Raw genomic sequence first — 17,990 nt, forward strand, 5'->3', positions numbered from 1 at the left:
AGCGACTAGTTATAGCCGTTTGTGGGTGGAGGGGGGAGGCTGGATTGAGAGGAGCCGGAGCGGGTCTTGGTTTGTCCTCGTGCAAACGGGGGCATCTTCCGTCAGGGTTAAGCCTGCCTGTATTATTTCTCAGTTTTCTAACTCAGCTTTCTCGTTTTTGAAGCTGCTAGACCGTGTATTTTTTATAAAAAAAATTCTATATAAAAATTATTTTAAAAATCATATTAATCTATTTTATAAAAAGCTAAAACTTAATTACTCATGCAATAATACGTATTTCGTTTTGTGTGCCCTCCTCCCGAACACAGCCTAAATGCTTTAACTTTCTCATTTTTTGTTTCAAACTGCTATACTGTATATTTGTTCGTAAAATAATATATAAAAATTGTCTTTTAAAAACTAAATATATTAACTTTTAAGTTTATAATAATTAATATTTATTTAATCATCTGGTAATGAGTTTTCTCGTTTCATTATTCTTCTCTCTCGATGAAACGAACGATTAAGTCAAGGTCTTTTAAGTCAAACTGTCATCTTCTTCTGAAAATCACCTTTTATGGAACTTTTTGACTTTTTGTGACTCATCTCACGATGAAATAGATATTTTCGTCGAGGACGATGGGGAGAGGATGAAGAGATACATATCAATATTGTATACCTACAAGTACTCTCTTTTAGAAACACACAACATACCATGCACCCACAAACAACGCGTCTTTATAAACACACACATGTACACCGACCAACATACTTCCTCCATCATCTTAATACTATAAATCTAAACGGCTTCCTGTCAATATTTATAGTATTAGTATATATCTCATCTAACCATAATCTATTATATTTTGGAGTATTTTAAGATTAGTGAAGTCACCGTAGTCCATAGATGCTTTGATGTAGATAGGTACGACACCTACGTATGCATATCACCCCAAGATAATTGTGCCGTACATACATAATTGTAAAAGTTTATTTAAAACACAAGCGTATTTGCACCTACAACCTTTTCCGTAAGAATTTTTTTGAGGTTGCGTAGAAATAAAGCACAATGTTGTATTCCTCTGTTCACTACTCCCTCCATCATATTTTGATCAACCCTTAAGGTTTTTGAGGTTTTCCTAAAAATGATTATCGTCTAACAAGTGTTTCTTTGTTTATTTGTGCAAAGATTAAATGTGCATCATTTAATGTGTTGCATACAACCAACCAAGATTAATTTCTATTAGTGCAATGGCATACGATACTTAAAACATGAGCAATTCACATGATACGAAGCGATGAATCACCTTAACCAATGAGGATTAATTTGAGATTAATAGATATTTTGTTTTCCTTGGTCTTAGTGTCATTTGTTTAGGGGATGATCAAATTAAAATGGAGGGAGTATAGCACAATCTCAAATCCTCAATAAAGCATATAATGTCTTGAAGGAAGCACACCCTTACACATAAAACTCATCTTTGTTGGAAACACAAACGATCAAGTGCAATCACAAGGTTATATATTTCAGTTGGTTAGGTTTCTTATAGTACAATATATTCACGTGAAAGTTATAAACTTAACGATGGTGCTTGTATATTTAATTTAAAAGCATATGATTTCATCAAAACTCATATCAGCTCAACCTCTGAGAGACGTGTTCACAAGGGTGCGCGCGGATATGTATATAAGCATTGTGATTGTACCGTGTTTAAAAAAACTGCAACCATAATCAACCAATCGGAAGTGTTTATAAAGGTATGGCGTGTGACGTGTAGAAGAGGCCGGTTTCTCTGACGTAATTTTTCACCTAACATGATCACTGACACGTGACCCCATGAGCGATGGGATCCACGCATTAGCGACCACGTCCCTCTAACTTTATGTTAGAGTATCCTAATCCATATACGAGCGTTTATATTGTGTGTGAAAAATTTTTTTGCCAACCGTAAGAAGTACTGTACGGTGTTGTAGATGATCCATTTTCGTTCAATCGCGTCCTAGGTGGTGCCGTGATATGTTCGTGGGAAATTTCAGCACTTGTTAGCTACATTATCGAAAACAAATATACGCTTTTTTTTTGCTTTCTCAAGGAAAAGGCGTATGATCGGCGGTCCAAAACTATACACTAATGAGCTTGCCTGTCTTTCTGTCTATCTGTCTAGCTAGGTTGGATTCGAGTATGAACGATGATGAGGATTGAGGAGCATATATATGAGATGTAATGACAATGAGATCTCTCGGCGAGATACTTTCAATTCTATATTCTGGTCCATGTAACTCCACGCTTTATGTTTCTGGGTTTCTCTCCTCCGTTTATTTTTTCTCATTTGGATAATATATAAAGACAGTTGTGTCTGAATCATGGCAAACCATGTGCTGTTAGTTGTTTACTAACCATGCAAACTTTTCATTGTTAAGGAAATAAATACTTTATAGACTTGAAAGTAACTGAGCATGTAGCAATGCCAAAAAAGTATCATGCTAGATCCTCCAAAGGAACTATGCATAGTTATACATGCAGTTAAATTGGCAAAGCCTCAGAGCAGGTACAATAGCAGGCTATAAGCCAGCTATAACTATATATCAAGAAGAAAAGAGAAGACAGAAGAAAGCGAGCTACAGATTGTAGCCAACTACAATACGGACTCCAAAACGTTATATGTGTATGAGAGGTGGGACCGGGTATTAATGATGTAGTATATTTTTATAGTTAACTATTGTATGAATAGACTATTAGATTAGCTATATATGATTTGGAGCCCGTAGTTGACTATACTATTAAACTTGCTCTCATGAGATCATGTCCCCCGTTACAAGATTAAGATTATTAAACATGCCAATAAATCAAGGAATAAACATCGAAGTGAGCATAGCTTAACTGGTAGATTACTTGTGGTATAAAACATGTCCATCCACGTTTAACGTCCTAAACTCGATACATGTGCTCGAATTTATGGATAATTATTTTTTCAATAATAGACAACGTACCCATTAATAGTAAGACGCCCATATGTGATGACTTTATTAATCTCAAGATATGTCGGTCCAGTCTTTCGAAGATATACATAGAGGTAATAGGTAATGTGTACGTGCATGGGGGATCGATCATAGGAATGAGTGTGCGCATAGACAACAATGCGTCTGTGGTGATTTCGACAATTTTAAGATATGTCAGCTCAGTCTTTCGGAGACGCTTATAAGGGTAGTATGTGCGTGCATGCGTATATAGCGGTGAGTGAAATTTGTGTTTGTACGTAATTTTTTTAAAAAATCAGGGAAAATCAGAATTAAACAGGTCTTTCAGGCGGTCGGCAGCTGGATTATCAGGCCAATCAATCAATCAATTATCAATCCCTCTTGCGGCACATATCAAGTTGCAGTTTTTGTGTTCGTTTCTTTTTTTGTTTCCCTGAAACCGGAGTCGTCAACGGCTGCTTCCCCTTTTGGTTTTGGATATTTTTGTTTAATTTGCTTTCTCTTTTCTGAGGCAGAGAAGGGGAACGGCGAAAGTTTCGTCAAAGCGGTCTCACACGGTACGGTACGGTGTAACAACTTCTTCCTTTACTGAATTTTTACTTGAAACAAACACGCATGAAAACGTATTTTGTCGCCTAAAAACGCATCAAATTCTGTTTGCTTCCGACCGAAGCAACGCGCATTTGTTTGTACCACCGCCGTTGGTCGGTAACAAAATCTCAGGTTTTAGGACCGGTCGTATCTGTTGACTACTGCAAAGTGCCAATGTGACCACAGAAACAGTACCAAGCAGGGCACCTAGTACGACTTATTAAGGACCTGTTCACTTTGATGCTAAAAAAAAACCTTACCGAATTTTGGTATTACCAAAATTTTGGCATAATTGATAAAATTTTAGCAGGATTTCTTATATAGTTACCAAAAATTGACAGCAAATTAAATGTAGCCGCTTTTTTGGCAACTTTACTAAAATTTAGTAAGGTTGAAAATGGCATCAAAGTGAACAGGTCCTAACTGCTACTAGTAGTAAGGGCCTGTTTAGTTCGCGAAATGAAAATTTTTGAGTGTCACATCGAATGTATGACCGGATGTCGGAAGGGGTTTTAGACACGAATGAAAAAACTAATTTCATAACTCACCTGAAAACCGCGAGACGAATCTTTTAAGCTTAATTAATCCGTCATTAGCACATATGGGTTACTGTAGCACTTATGGCTAATCATGGACTAATTAGGTTCAAAAGATTCGTCTCGCGATTTCCTTCCTAACTGTGCAATTAGTTTTTCTTTTAATCTATATTTAATGCTTCATGCATGTGACCAAAGATTCGATGTTAATGTTTTTGGGAAAAACTTTTGGGGAACTAAACAGGGCCTTAAGTTCTAGCTAGAGTCATCGTGTGTTTTTTTAAAAAAAATCATATCAATATATTTCTCAAGATTATTTTAACTAATGATTAATTAATCACGTGTTGATTTATCGTTCCGTTTTACGTTAAGAAGGGTGAAGTTTTCACCCTCTATCTCCGAACAGAGTCTTTGAAAGAGAGGTTGGGATTGAATTCTTCTTACTGAAAAAAAGAGAAGTTATTAGCTTTTATTAATTTATATTAGTTATTATTGTAAACTTGAAAATAGATTTAGCTTTCTAAAAGAATCTCCATATATAAAAGGTTTCTAAAAAAATATCATTTAGTAGTTGAGAAACATGGTCACAGAAAATGATGGAGTACGTAGGTCCTCCAACTTAAATTTGGAACTCAGCTAGGCTTAACCACCATTGGAAAAATCAAAGCTCCCACTTTAGGATTCAGATCCGGTGCAGTTTATACTTGAAACTACAATTTAACAACTGCAAACAATTTTATCGTTTCTCCGATCAACGGTTTAGATCCAATGCTACAAACAATTTTGTCGTTTCTCTGATCAACGGTTTAGATCCAATGCTACAGTAATCTGTACTACAATATATTTTTGCTACCATGATATGAGCCGTACAGTGTGTGATCTAGACTGTCCGATTTTCAGTCAATGACACACAATGCTACTTCTTAAGTTGCAGTCACCATTTCCCTGTGTAACTAGTTTCGCAGCTTATGATCCTTACCCAGGTTAATTTGCCTAATTTCAGAAGAGGAGCACTACTATGTTTGAAAACCGACCTAATTTACCGTGGTCACTGTTTAGTCAATTAGCTATACTAGGGCTGTGTTTAGTTCACACTGAAGTTTGAAAGTTTGGTTAAAATTGATACGATATGATAGAAAAGTTCTGTGTGTATAAAAGATTTGATATGATGGTAAGTTGGAAATTTGGAAAAAAAAACTTTGGAACTAAACGGGCCTAGAGTTCGATGGGTAAATATAATAACGGGATCAGTGTGGATTAACTTAATCTTTCTCAGCAGCAGAATGTTTTCGACGTGATTGGCCGGCGTTGATGGGTACAATACAATTAAAATAGTGGTACAAACTGAAAGGAGCCGTTGCCCTCCACATGGACTTGTACCCCCTCCCACATGGAGAGGCATCAATCAATCAGCTAGCTTGGATTATGTATGTACAATGCATTGCATGCGTGACCCCGGGTGTTAATACGCGGGCGGCAAAAGTTTCGGCTAAGTACCCCCTACCTAACCACGTGATAGTGCCTCGAGTGCTCCAAGTAGGAAAGCATAGAATTTTTTTTCCTTAAAAAACAAACTACAAACTCACGCCCACACTATCTCTATAAATACCTTCAAAATATTAGACCAGTATATTTTAAAATTAACGAAGTTACAATGGACGAGTATGTCACCTACCACCATTATAAATACGAGTTGGGAAACTATATGGGTGATAGTTTCTCAAATAGTATCCTACTAGCAACATTGATGGGGAATAATCAAATGTGTTGGTTTAGAAAGTGATACCTTTGAGGTTCCATGAATCGAGTCGATACTTCGAGCGGCCTCCATCGCCCTTAGATTTATCAACATTAAAAGAACAAATACACATAATCAGAGCAGTTGATCTCCCCGAATTCAATCAGTGTCCCACGACAAAATCGACAATATTCAAGAGCACAATCAAAGAAACAATATACAAGAACAAAATTGACATCCACAGATCAACACAAAGTCTAAAAACGCAGCTAAGACATGGTGAAGTCCGCCGTCAAACCGATGCATCGTCCAAATCCGACTGACCCCAGATCCAACGATCGATGAGCTCCAGGCGGTTGGATCTGGTGTTCCTCGATCTCCAGATGGCTGCCACCACTACATGCCATCACCTCGCCGCCAAGCCCCTTCGTCTTTCCTACAACGGCATAGGGACTTCCGTTGTTGAGTCGACAAGCTCCCCCTATCCTCACTGAGCCGACTATCTCCTCCACCGCTATGAAACCACATGTGTAGCGCCTTCTTCCCTAACCTCAATGAGCTCCACCATTGAGCCGATGCCGTTGCTCCTAAGCGCTTTCCAGCGGTTGCTTCGTCGAGGGCTCTGGCCCAAAATGCTCCCCTTCGTGTAGATCTAGCTGGTCATTTCCAAACCATATCATCGACGAGTTTGTTAGATTTTAAATAATGTAGGAGGAATGAAGTAGATTGGATGGAGGGGATGACGACAACAATGGCTATGACAAGGGAAGACAGGGTCGATTACGAGTTTATGATGGTGAACAAATAATAGAGAGGGCTCCGGCAACCAAGGGGAGAGGGTTACGGCTACAATCGTGGCATGCGAGAGGGTGGAGGCGACCGTGCTTGCATCGCTCGAGAAGCCGAGGGGAATATGGGATACCACATGTGCGTTGTTGGGGATCCTGTTCGAAACATCAGGGATGATACCCAGTAAATAGCATTTCGGGTGCTAAAAAGACATACGCCAATGATAAATTCTTGACTTGGTTAAAGTTTTATTACGCACACCGTGAATATTAGAATTTAAACCATGGTGTGTAGCCTGGAGCTTGAGAGTTCAAACTACTTTGAGAATATGTAGTGACTCATAAAATATTATTTCACGGCATAACTTAATTATTAAATCCTCTATCAGTGTACTTTTGAAGACGAGTGACAGAAACAAGAAAAGCACGGAAGACTCGATTTTTGTCTCCTTTTCTTGTGAAGTGTTAACTCCTATATAAACTGATTCCCGTGAAATTTCCGTGGTTGAAACCAAAGAATTAATGAGGGTCGTCCGCCAGTCAATTTGCAGAAAACACAGTGTGATTCCTTGATCACATTCCTGTGTAGTTGACCTCGACAACGCAAGTCTTACATCTTAATTCGCTAAAAGTAAATGCAATTTTCTCAGACCACTTGTCTAGTGATGCTCGGACTCGATCAACACCGGCAGTATTAATGACAAAGCGTCATGTTCTGATCAGACAGGGGCACATATATATGGCTGGGTAATACACTAGCTAGTATTACTTCCAAAATTGGAGATACAAATTAAACCGTTATGTACACTAGCAATTTAGCATACATAAAATGGATCGTTTTGTTATTAGAATGTGTGCTTAGCAACAAGCATCTAACTGTTAATTCAGTATAATTCAGAGATGAGACAAGAGAAGTACTCCCTCCATCCAAAAAAACTAAATTTCTAGAGTTTGATTTTTATCCCACAAAAAACCAACTTCTACCATCTTACCTACCTTCGGCTCATAAAACGAGAAGTTTTATTTTTTAAATACCCTTTACCTACCTATCATCACTATTACTTTTTCTATTGTGAGGGTCATTTTGATCATTTTTACTCCTCACTGAATTTGTCTTGGGACGCTAGGAATTCTCTTTTTGTGGGATGGAGGGACTAGTCATATTTTGCACTTTTTGGGCTGATCATTGATCGAGCTCAGTCCGAGGCGATCTTGAAAGGTCAGAGCCTTATCGAAACATCTACCGTCCAATCCAGATATGTCACTTGCCAGTTACTACCACAGAATCAAAGTGTTGAACAGTATATTGGATGTTCTACTGTTTCAATACCCACCATTATCTTTGTAGAAATATACATATCCGGTCCAGAAGTAAAAGCAACAAAATAAAATCTGTAAGTATAAAGCAACAAAAGCATCTCTGAACTGATCCTATCCTATCCATACAAGTCATTTGCACACAGAGCTGACGTGTTGAACAGTGTCTTGGAAGTTCCATCGCTTCAATACCAACCATTTATTTATCTTCTGTAGATATACATATCCCAGAAGTAAAAAAAAAAGAAGGGACAGCAAAAGTTCTGTAAATAAAGCTGGCGCAAGATGTACCCATCGTAATACTCTGTTTAATATATGAGCAGACAGAAGATCAGAGGAATCTGCTGAACCATTCAACTAGGGCAGCTCTTATGTCAGCCAGGTCCTATATGTATCAGTAGAAGATTTAAGGGGATGTTTGGTTGATGCCTAACATTATCATAACTAAGTTTAGGCTAGTTGTGGCATGGTGGTATAAATGTGGATTAGAAATAGTTGGCCACAAGTGTGGCATGCTTATCTCTAATTTTGAGAGCATGACATGTGGGTCCCAAAGTTAAGAAAGTGTGGCATAACACAATTACGGCAGCGAACCAAACACATGCCTAAAAAACTATGGCATGGCTAAAGTGTGGCGTGGTAAAGTGTGGCAACCAACCAAACAGTCCCTTAATTATGGGTAGTTCTTATTCATAACAGAGGGTATTAAGAGATGTAGTACTAAGTAAAGATAAGCATATTCATTTGAAGTGGGAGTACATGTTTATATAGAATTTTTTTAAAAAAGAGAGAGAGAGAGAGAGAGAAGAGAATATGCAGTTAAGGAATATGCTCGCCCTACACATGACTTGGAAAAAAGTCACCTAGGATTCCTCAACAACTATGAATTTAGCTATGTGATCAGACACTTGTCCAAATTTTAAGTGTTCTTTTCCAGGTCGATCTTTGTGATTGATGATCTCTCTTGGCTGCCTAACCTTGACATTTCCAAAGTTCCAATGTATTTAAGCCCATCAAATCGAGATTTCAGAGAAGACGCATGTGTCATTACGACGCAAAGTAATAGAGACATTTGGCACGCACGCATGTAATCTTTTGCCTACTCAATGCTAATACGAAAAATCTATAGTTTGATTTGGATGGAATGAGTTGTTGTTGAGATCATGGTTAGGAGGAAGTCCTGTTGTTTCTGTCAAACTCACTAACATCGACTCGTGTTTATTTGACAGTCAAGTTTGGAACGGCGGAATTTCAATACTAGCTTTTACTGCAAAATCGTATAATTTGCAAGCTATTCTTGCTAAATTCTCATGTTCTGAAACAAAGTTCATCTCTGCCTCTCTGGTCATAACCAATCGATTGCATGGCTATTGCCTACTCGTTTCATCAGACTTTCAGTTCAGCTCAGCCACTTCTTTTTCTTGCGAACAAAAGGCGATCACCACAGTAGCACGCACACACAGCTAGCTAGTGCAGACAGATGACAAAAAGGAGAAGAAAAATGGACATAAGAGACCACTGCAAATCAAGATTTTCTCCGGGTGTGTGTGTGTGTGTGGTGCAGCGGACAGAAGTTCAGACCACCGGGAGAGAGACGAGACGACGACTTGGCAGAAGCAGATTAGCAGAGCAATTTGACTTGAGACAAAGGCACGGATAATTCGTCTAGCTAGGATCTGAATATCTCAAATGTGATGGACGCAGTGGTCGCCATCATGTGCTCATCCTCCACCGGTTGCCAATGCCAAACCACATGTGTGTATGTTTGGCTGAGCTACCACCAGTTTGCCTATCTCCCAGGACACCTTGAAGCAGATCCATCTCGACTGACCAAGAAAGATTTGATGGCAATTGACATGACTTAAAGGATGGCAATTCGCCGCGTGTCAGATATCCAATTCTGTAGCAATCCAAAGCGTTTTTTATAGTGCTGATTACAGTATCCAGAAATATCACTTCTTCAGAAGCCTGATCTTTCTCTTCTTCTTTGGTCTGGTTTGTTCCTCGCCAGGAAAAGTTTGGCTGCTTTTTTTTTTTCTGCACAAGAATTTACTTGCACCATGCATGACAGAACAGGGAAACTGAAATGACTGCAAATTGGATATCGAATAGTGAAATTTCTCAAAACTTTGATTATCTAGCCACTAGCAGCAGACATTAGACGGACCATGGATGCAGGTTCTGCAACAAAAGCTCATCAGAGTCTACACTTGACAGTCACTTGGAGCTTCGGAATATCCCCATAGCATCTTCCATTTCTGTGGCTTGAATCTGGGGTGTTCATGTCAGCAGCAGAGACAGTGAGTGGCCATTACCACTGTTTGTGGAGTGTGTGCACACACCACCTCCGATGGCTGAAAAACCGTGGACCTACACATGATTGTGTTTTCAACTCTGAACCTTTTCTTGTGTTTCGTCAGAGTTTACTCAAAAAAACGCTTTTCTCACAGGCATCAACGGAAGTAGTACAAATTTTGTAGCGGATTACTGACTTTTCTTTTTGTCAAAATCAACCCGCGTTCTAAAGTGCTAATTAAGGTTAGTTACTCCTCATTTTTGTTAACACGTCTTTTAAACAGTTAAACTGTATGTCCTGTAAAAAAGTGCTTACAAAATTAATTAAATCGATTTTAAAAAAATTAATAATTTTATTTAACTAATCATATACTCCCTCCGTTCCAAAATAAACTTTTAGCACTCAGGATTTGTCCTAAAATATAACAGCATCTCCATCAACATTCTATTTTCAACCAATCACAACCCTCTACCATTTACATTTCTCACATACATCCACTACTCATTCAATCACAACCCTTCACCACTCATTTCTACCTATTTTCTTAATAACCGTGTCTAACTATAAAACTTCTTATATTTTAAGACAAATGGAGTACTAATTATATTTCTCGTTTAACGTGCGACTAATTAGCCAAAAACCTAATACATCCTATTTTTTCGCTTATACTTATAAGCTAAAATTTGAATTTTCAACCTTAAAATTTAAGTTAATTTTGGGATTTTTTTCATCGTAGTTTATTTTTCAGTTTTTGCTTTAAAATTATTTAGAATACATGCATAAAAATTTTATTAATAAATTATTTTTTATTTGCAAATATGTTGTGCTTGTTCCGGCTCAATCTTGAATAAGCCAAACGGCGTACACTAATCCGAAAAGAACGCGCCAAGTGGGACATCCATGCGAGCGCAAACGAGAGGCTGACGCGCGCGCGCGCGCGCGGGGCGGCGGGCATGAAGGGCTCGGCGGCGGCGGGCGGCGAGGACGACGTGGAGCTGCTCAAGGCGGTGGCGCAGGCGTGGCACGCGCAGTCGGGCAACCCGCGCGCGGTGGCGTCGGCGGCGGCGCAAGGGGCGGACGACGACGGCGGCGGCGGCGGCGTCTCTTCCTCGGGCACGCGCCGCGCGGGAGTGGGAGGCCCGGGACGGCGCAGGCCGTCACGGTTCAAGCTGGAGGCCGCGGCGATCCGTGACCGGGACACGCGCGGCGGCGAGAGGGCGTGGGACTTCGCGCAGTCGCTGTGGGACACGTACGAGCTCGTCGCCGTGGCGCGGAGGCTCGAGTCCGGCCTCGTCCTCGCCGACCACCATCCCGGCGCCGCCGCCGCCCAGGAGCCCGCCGCCACCACGCGGGAAGGAGGAGGAGGAGGAGGGGTGAAGCGAGCGAGGGAGAGCAGCCGCAGCCTGAGGAGCATATTCCTCCGGTCATCGTGGTCATCGTCCAGGAGGTTCGACGAACCAAGCAGCTAGTGCTCTCTCTTCCTCCCCCATTATATTTACGTGCAATCCTTTTCCGCAATCGTGAAAAAAAAAATCTGTTCTCCCCATTAACAGGTGTAAAGCTCTCCCAAACACAGATCTTTTCCATTGTTTTTTCAGATAGAGAATCATCGAACAATCAAATCATAAGCATAATTCAAGATGCCTTGTTGCAGAAAGCACCTCTACTTCATCCATTCAGTCAGAAAATGGTAACAGAAACAGAAATTCTTAGATAGGGATACATCATCTGAGCTCCTCCAGTGGATTTGGGGTGAAGTGCACCATCAGAAGGACTGAAGGGGGATCAGCTGCTTGCGCGACGACGACGGTAGCCGCTCCACCGCTTGTCTGAATCACGCTCATCGCATCAGTCGCGGCGCCGCCGCGACCATAAGCTGCCTGGCAGCCATGATAGTTGGAGTAGACATTCTGAATATACCCAGCAGGGTAGGGATGATAGTTGTAGATGGCATTTTCTGATCATAGCCAGCATGGTGGTATGCAGGATTGTTGGAGATGGCATTCTGATCATGATCATCAGGGTAGGCAGGATTCTTGTAGATGGCATTCTGATCATAACCTGCAGATGGTTAGCCAGCATTCCCATGAGCCTGCTGGTAAGACATAGGGTTGGCATATGCATAAGGTGGAGCACAATATGGCCCAGCTTGAGCTCCTTGCTGATAGGATGCAGCTGCAGGAAGATAAGGCACAGCTTGAGCTCTTTGCTGATAAGTGATAACCGTCAGAGTAGTTGTTACATGAAGCTGCAAAAGGGGTTATACATGCTGGTGCATCTTGAGCTTGTGGCATGATGCCACTGGCATCCCAGATTGACCTATTGGTGCTTGTGCCGCTGTTAGCCATATTGCATCTGCTTGTTCAAGAACCAAAGTATGAAATATGTTAGAATCATGTTGTTATCTGCTAAGGGAACATCTTAAGAGTGGGGCTCAATGAATTGATGACCAATTGTTAACAGAACATATTCTCAAAACACACACACTCACAAACTGACACACTAGCACTGACACACAAACACTAATACACATCAACTGTGACACATTTTAAGGGGATGCAAATTGGCAAATATTACTAGGACAGAAGAAGGAAATATTATAGTAACAATCTCCAAACTGTAGCTAGATCAAACTTTGCAATGGGAGATACTCCAGGCAAGCTGAAAAAGTGAAAATGGCAGTTGGACATAAGCAGGTTGAAAAGAATTGTACGATGCTGGCAAGGAATGTTTCTTGCCATTCACTAGTTCTGCACCAGAGTATAACTTGCAACATGCTAAGATTGTAACTCAAGCATGTAAACTTACACAAACTAGACTAAAAATGCCAACCATTAAAGACATCATCGTCAAGACACTTGATTTGGTCCTAGTCACGAACTTGTCCGGAGATAAGGATCTCTTCCTAGGCACTTCCTGTTGCTCGCAGCCGCAGCTCATCTTCTTCGTTGATTCCTCTCCTTTTCTTTTGCTCTCTTAAATCTTCAGCTGGTATATCTCACCAAATGCATTTTTGTACGATGGATGCATACCTTGGAATATTTCATTTTTAGAACATGCATTTAACAAAGTGTAATAGTTGTTCTCAGTAAGCCTGAGTTTTAACTATTTGTAACTTATGCTATATGTGTAGTCATTCAATCAAATCATAGTCTCAGAATTGAACTCATGCTGCATTGCTGCCACAATTTTCAAGCACAGTTGTTTTATCAGTTAATCATACAACGATACAATATATTTCATTACAAACTCAAAAGATAGAAAGATAAGTAGGGTGATAATAAGATTATGTGCCAAGTGACAATATGTTCAGATTCAATGAGAAGTTATATCGACAACCAAAAGAACTAGTTTTACCTGCACATAATGATCTAAGAGAAGAGAAACCAGCAATCATTATCAAGCACAAAATAACCACCAGACATTTCAGTGCCAAGGTCGTTAAAAGCATGAAATACAACACTACAATACAAACAATAGGTTATAGCTTCATTTTACAACTAATCTTACTGATTTATCTCACTTCATTTCACCTGCTTCACCCATTATACCTCACAAATGCATCTTGATACTTGATATGACGGATATCTACCTACTATATTTGTTTGCACAACATGCACTTCACTTAATGTGGACATATCTTTTTTAGCAAGCCTAAGGAATTCCACTTTAACTGAGCGTCAACACTGCAGTCTAACAGCAACAATTTTAACAAATGAAAAATAAGGGTATAATTTTACTTGGAATATGTAGGGACAAAAATTGAAATATGCAGGCTTGGTTGTAATCGAATTGCAATTATATTCAGGCATCAGAGAACTAACCACAACCTGCATGTTAACTTTCTATAAAGAATGTTGGCATTTTCCTAACAAAAAGCACCATAAATTGCACTTGTTTGTCAAAACAAAATACTCATATGGTTATACCTGCAGAACAGCCAATGCAAAGTGGCAGATGATGTCACCAGTTCAGAGATCAGCTTGATGTCTTCAAATTTTCAACAAAGGAACAATACAACAAGAAACAGAGATGTCACGGGAAGAATTTGAAGGAGAATTGATTTTTTGGTGGTCGGCACTTGGCAGGAAGCCGACACATCCTCTGAGACAACAAATATTAAGAAGACTATATGAGCTCTCCTTTGGACAGTATACTGGCTTCACAATTCCTCTTCCTCCAATCCAAGTAGAGCAAAAAAAATCAGAGATTCAGTAAACTGAGATGGTACTCTGTAGATGCCATGGTGCCAACTGCATTCAAAGTTATGGTACGAAACACTAATTTCTCCACAAACTGGCATAACTTAACTGTACAATAGTAGCAATATCCTGGATAAGAATTTGAGTTTTCAAATTGTCTACACAGCAAGTTGTATTTGGAAGGTGCAAAAATAAATTTATGCCAATATTGTGCTGAACTCCAAGAAGTAAAAGATCATCATTTTTGAAAGGCACGAATTTCATATAAGCAAACAAGGCACAAAAGCTCTTCCATACATAGCTACAATTCCAACAGTTCTGATGGCATCCCACAGAAAAATAAATTAACATCTCAACTCAAGATACCCTAATTAAATTAAATTAGTTACAACATGCTGATTTGCCCCCATCCTTAGTACAACAGCGGCCGTCTCAGCCATTCTACAGCATTCACATATGAGCCTAATTTCAGCCACCAAATTAGATGACCACAATAACGCAAATTATCTAGGTAAGCCATAAGCATAGAAAGCACCAATAGAGTAGGTGGGATGCCTAACTGGTACCAGAGACAGGCTTCTCGCCGGGGCTGCACAAGGAGCTCATGACCTCCCGTGGATCGCCACATACTGGCAGCTCGGCGGGGCTGCACAAGGAGTTCATGAGCTCCCGTGGATCGCCCCATACCGGCAGGTCGGTGACGGCATCCACCAAGGCTGCCTCGTGCGCGTGGCAGAACTCATCGATCTCGTCGCACACCTCCGTCAACCGCTTGAGCAACTGCTCCGTCACCTCCGCCTGCAATGGCCACCACCCCCACAAATGGATAGTGAACAATAAGTCTTTATAAGTACATCAACATACCATACTAACATTCTTACTTGATGATCTACAGTGGGGATTAGAGGATTAGGAAAAACATGTTAAAAAATTTGCAACCTAGCCAGTTGGCAAAAACATGCTGTAACAGTTTCATATCAAGGGTTCTCAGTTTCATTTTTATTTTTATTTAAGAGCAAGGGTTTTCAAGATTCTGGGAGGTGAGGAATGGGCGAGTTGTTACGGTGAGTTACCTGGGCGAGGAGGCCGTCGATGACGGTGAGGTCGGAGGAGGAGGAGGAGGAGCCGGGAGGCGGCGAGGCGGCGACGGGGTCGGAAGGCGGTCGGGGAGGAAGGTCCGCGGCCGGCGCGGCGGGGAGCGGCGCGAGGACGTCCGAGGAGAGCGACTCCCAGCGGGAGAGCTCGTCGAGGTACCTGGCGCGGAGCCGGAGGAGCGCCTGGCGGCGGCGGCGGCGGAGTACGGCCTCGGGTGGCGGCCCCGGGGCGGAGGAGGTCGCGGCGGCGGCGGCGGCGTCCTCGAGGTCGGGCGGGTGGAGGACCCGGCGGCGCTTGTAGACGAAGCCGTCGCAGTTGCAGATCTCCCAGTCCTCGTCGCCGTCGGCGGCGGCCATCCGTGCGCGTGTAGACGGCGGCGGCGGGGGAGCGCGCGTGTGGGCGAGGGAGGAAGGGATTTCGATTTGGGTTTCGGGTTTTTTTTTTTTTGGTTTTTTCGGGGGGTTTAGATTTGGGAGAGATGCAAATTCGAATTCGGAATCGTGGCCGCGGCTCTGCGGGGCGCGTGCGTGCGTGCGTGTCGGCTGCGCTGAAAAAAAAAAATCAGCTAATCTGATGGAGTGATGATACAGGTTGCGCGGCCAGTGTCTTCACTCTCTAGTTCAATTCCGCGCTCGATCCCGGGTTGGGGACGGACACATCCTAGCCCTCGATACCCGCCGCGGGGCTCGATCCAACGGCGGAAAACACACGCGCCTGCCATGACGCCACGCTCCTTTCCGCCTGATAAAAGCACGGCCCGATTTGGCACGAAGCACGCTGGGCCGTGCCGTGCTAGCCCGGCACGGCCCAAGTCCCAGCTCTACTGCCGTCCGTCCGGCCGTAGAGCGTAGTGCTGGCCAAACGGGCGGCCGGCCGAGCACGGCACGGGCATGCCGGTGGCACGGCTCCTGTAGCGGGCCGGGCCGTGCTGCACGGGCCCAAATATAGCACGTAGGCTGGTGTAGGCCCATTAGCACGTTTGGCTCACAGAATTTGAATATGAAGCCGAAAATAAATAAAAAATGTGAAAAGAAGATGAAAAGGTGAAATTTGTGAAAATATTAGAAAAAATGACGAAAAGTAGTGGGAAATAGAAAATAACTTCTAGGTCGGTTACAGGTGAAGCCATCTGCTGCTACTTGATCTCCTGAAAAAAGCGAGCGGTCGTTCAGTCTCCGACAAGTGAGGCCGAACTACTACTACTACTCCTTACTTATTTTCGTTTTTTGAAAAATTGGGGGGAAATGAGAAAAGTGAGAGAAAATAGACATAATATATGAAACAACATCTGGATCGTGCATCTTGACTTATTCCTTCCTTGAGGAACCAAAGGCCATAGCGCTGGAGCTCAGCCATGGCGGCGACAAGGTCACTCTCGAGGAGGCAGCCAAGGGAGGTGGAGGTCACGACAATGGCGATGGCGGGGGACGGAGGCTGAATCGCACCCTTCTGCTACTGACGACGGTGGTCACCAGAGGACCAGGGAAAACAAAGAGGGGGTGGAGGCCGAACTAGACCCTGCCTCCATTGGCAGCGATGGCCGTCGTCCTCGACGGGGAGACCAGTGCTCAATAGGGAGTTGCAGGCTTAAAGTGGCTGATGGGAGGAGACTGAGGAAGAAGACGAGAACAATATAGTCTACACATTTTGTTCGATGTATCAGTGGGGTATGCAGTGGCATTTTTTGATACCTGAAAATTATAATGGCATGACTACAAATAAGTAAATATTAATTGTATATTTTAAAACTGAAGAATTTATAATTGTAAAGATTAATTAACCCTTATTTAAGGGTATTAAACCTATTTTTCAGTTTGTTTGGTTTGAGGACAAATAAGATGGGATGATCCATGACACAGAATATTCCCCTAAGACCAAGATCAAGTTAGCCCAGTCCCTCAGAAATTGGCTGACCAATTCAACCCATTATTTTTCTCACTGACATGTGGAGAAAATTTCAATTCTAAAAATAAATCTGAACATACACCATATTCAAATTAATCTTTATTTTTGGGACAGAATGAGTAGCGTATTCAAATTAATCTTCAGGACTGAAATATTTTGGGACTGAACGAGTAGCAAGAAGAGACCATTAACGGGCAGATCGTCAGCAACATCTTTAGGCTGAGGCCTTGTTTATTTCCCCAAACAAAAACTTTTCACCCATCATATCGATTGTTTGCACACATGCATGAAGTATTAAATGTGGAAAAAAAATCTATTACACAGTTTGCATGTAAATTGTGAGACGAATCTTTTAAGCCTAATTGCACCATGATTTGACAATGTGGTGCTATAGTAAATATTTGCTAATGACAGATTAATTAGACTTAATAAAGTCGTCTCGCGGTTTCCTGGCGGAATCTATAACTTGTTTTTGTTATTAGATAATGTTTAATATACTTTAAATGTGTGTCCATATATATGTCCGTATACTCGATGTGATAAACTGATACCCCAAAACAAAAA

General features: G+C 41.6%; 2 protein-coding genes across 5 annotated transcripts; one reads left to right on the top strand and one right to left on the bottom strand.

The window, feature by feature from the left end:
• Positions 1-11,096: 11,096 nt before the first annotated feature.
• Positions 11,097-14,662, top strand: LOC127764309 (uncharacterized). 4 transcript variants are annotated; one of them, XM_052289169.1, is made up of 2 exons: positions 11,097-11,671; positions 14,160-14,662. In XM_052289169.1, the coding sequence occupies exons 1-2, from the start codon at positions 11,178-11,180 to the stop codon at positions 14,209-14,211; spliced, it is 546 nt and encodes a 181-aa protein (XP_052145129.1). In that variant the 5' UTR covers positions 11,097-11,177; the 3' UTR covers positions 14,212-14,662. The 4 variants fall into 4 exon arrangements, with proteins under 4 accessions (XP_052145129.1, XP_052145128.1, XP_052145131.1 ...); XM_052289168.1 differs by having other exon boundaries at positions 14,165-14,662; XM_052289171.1 differs by lacking the exon at positions 14,160-14,662 and adding an exon at positions 11,823-14,149.
• A 10-nt stretch (positions 14,663-14,672) lies between these two features.
• LOC127764308 (uncharacterized) lies at positions 14,673-16,083 on the bottom strand. Its single transcript, XM_052289167.1, has 2 exons — positions 15,500-16,083; positions 14,673-15,224 (listed from the first exon to the last, which is right to left on the bottom strand). Exons 1-2 carry the CDS (start codon positions 15,875-15,877, stop codon positions 14,982-14,984), a joined length of 621 nt encoding a protein of 206 aa, XP_052145127.1. The 5' UTR covers positions 15,878-16,083; the 3' UTR covers positions 14,673-14,981.
• Between the last annotated feature and the right edge of the window lie 1,907 nt (positions 16,084-17,990).

This window comes from Oryza glaberrima, chromosome 2, assembly GCF_000147395.1.
Source record: "Oryza glaberrima chromosome 2, OglaRS2, whole genome shotgun sequence".
Classification (NCBI taxonomy): domain Eukaryota; kingdom Viridiplantae; phylum Streptophyta; class Magnoliopsida; order Poales; family Poaceae; genus Oryza; species Oryza glaberrima.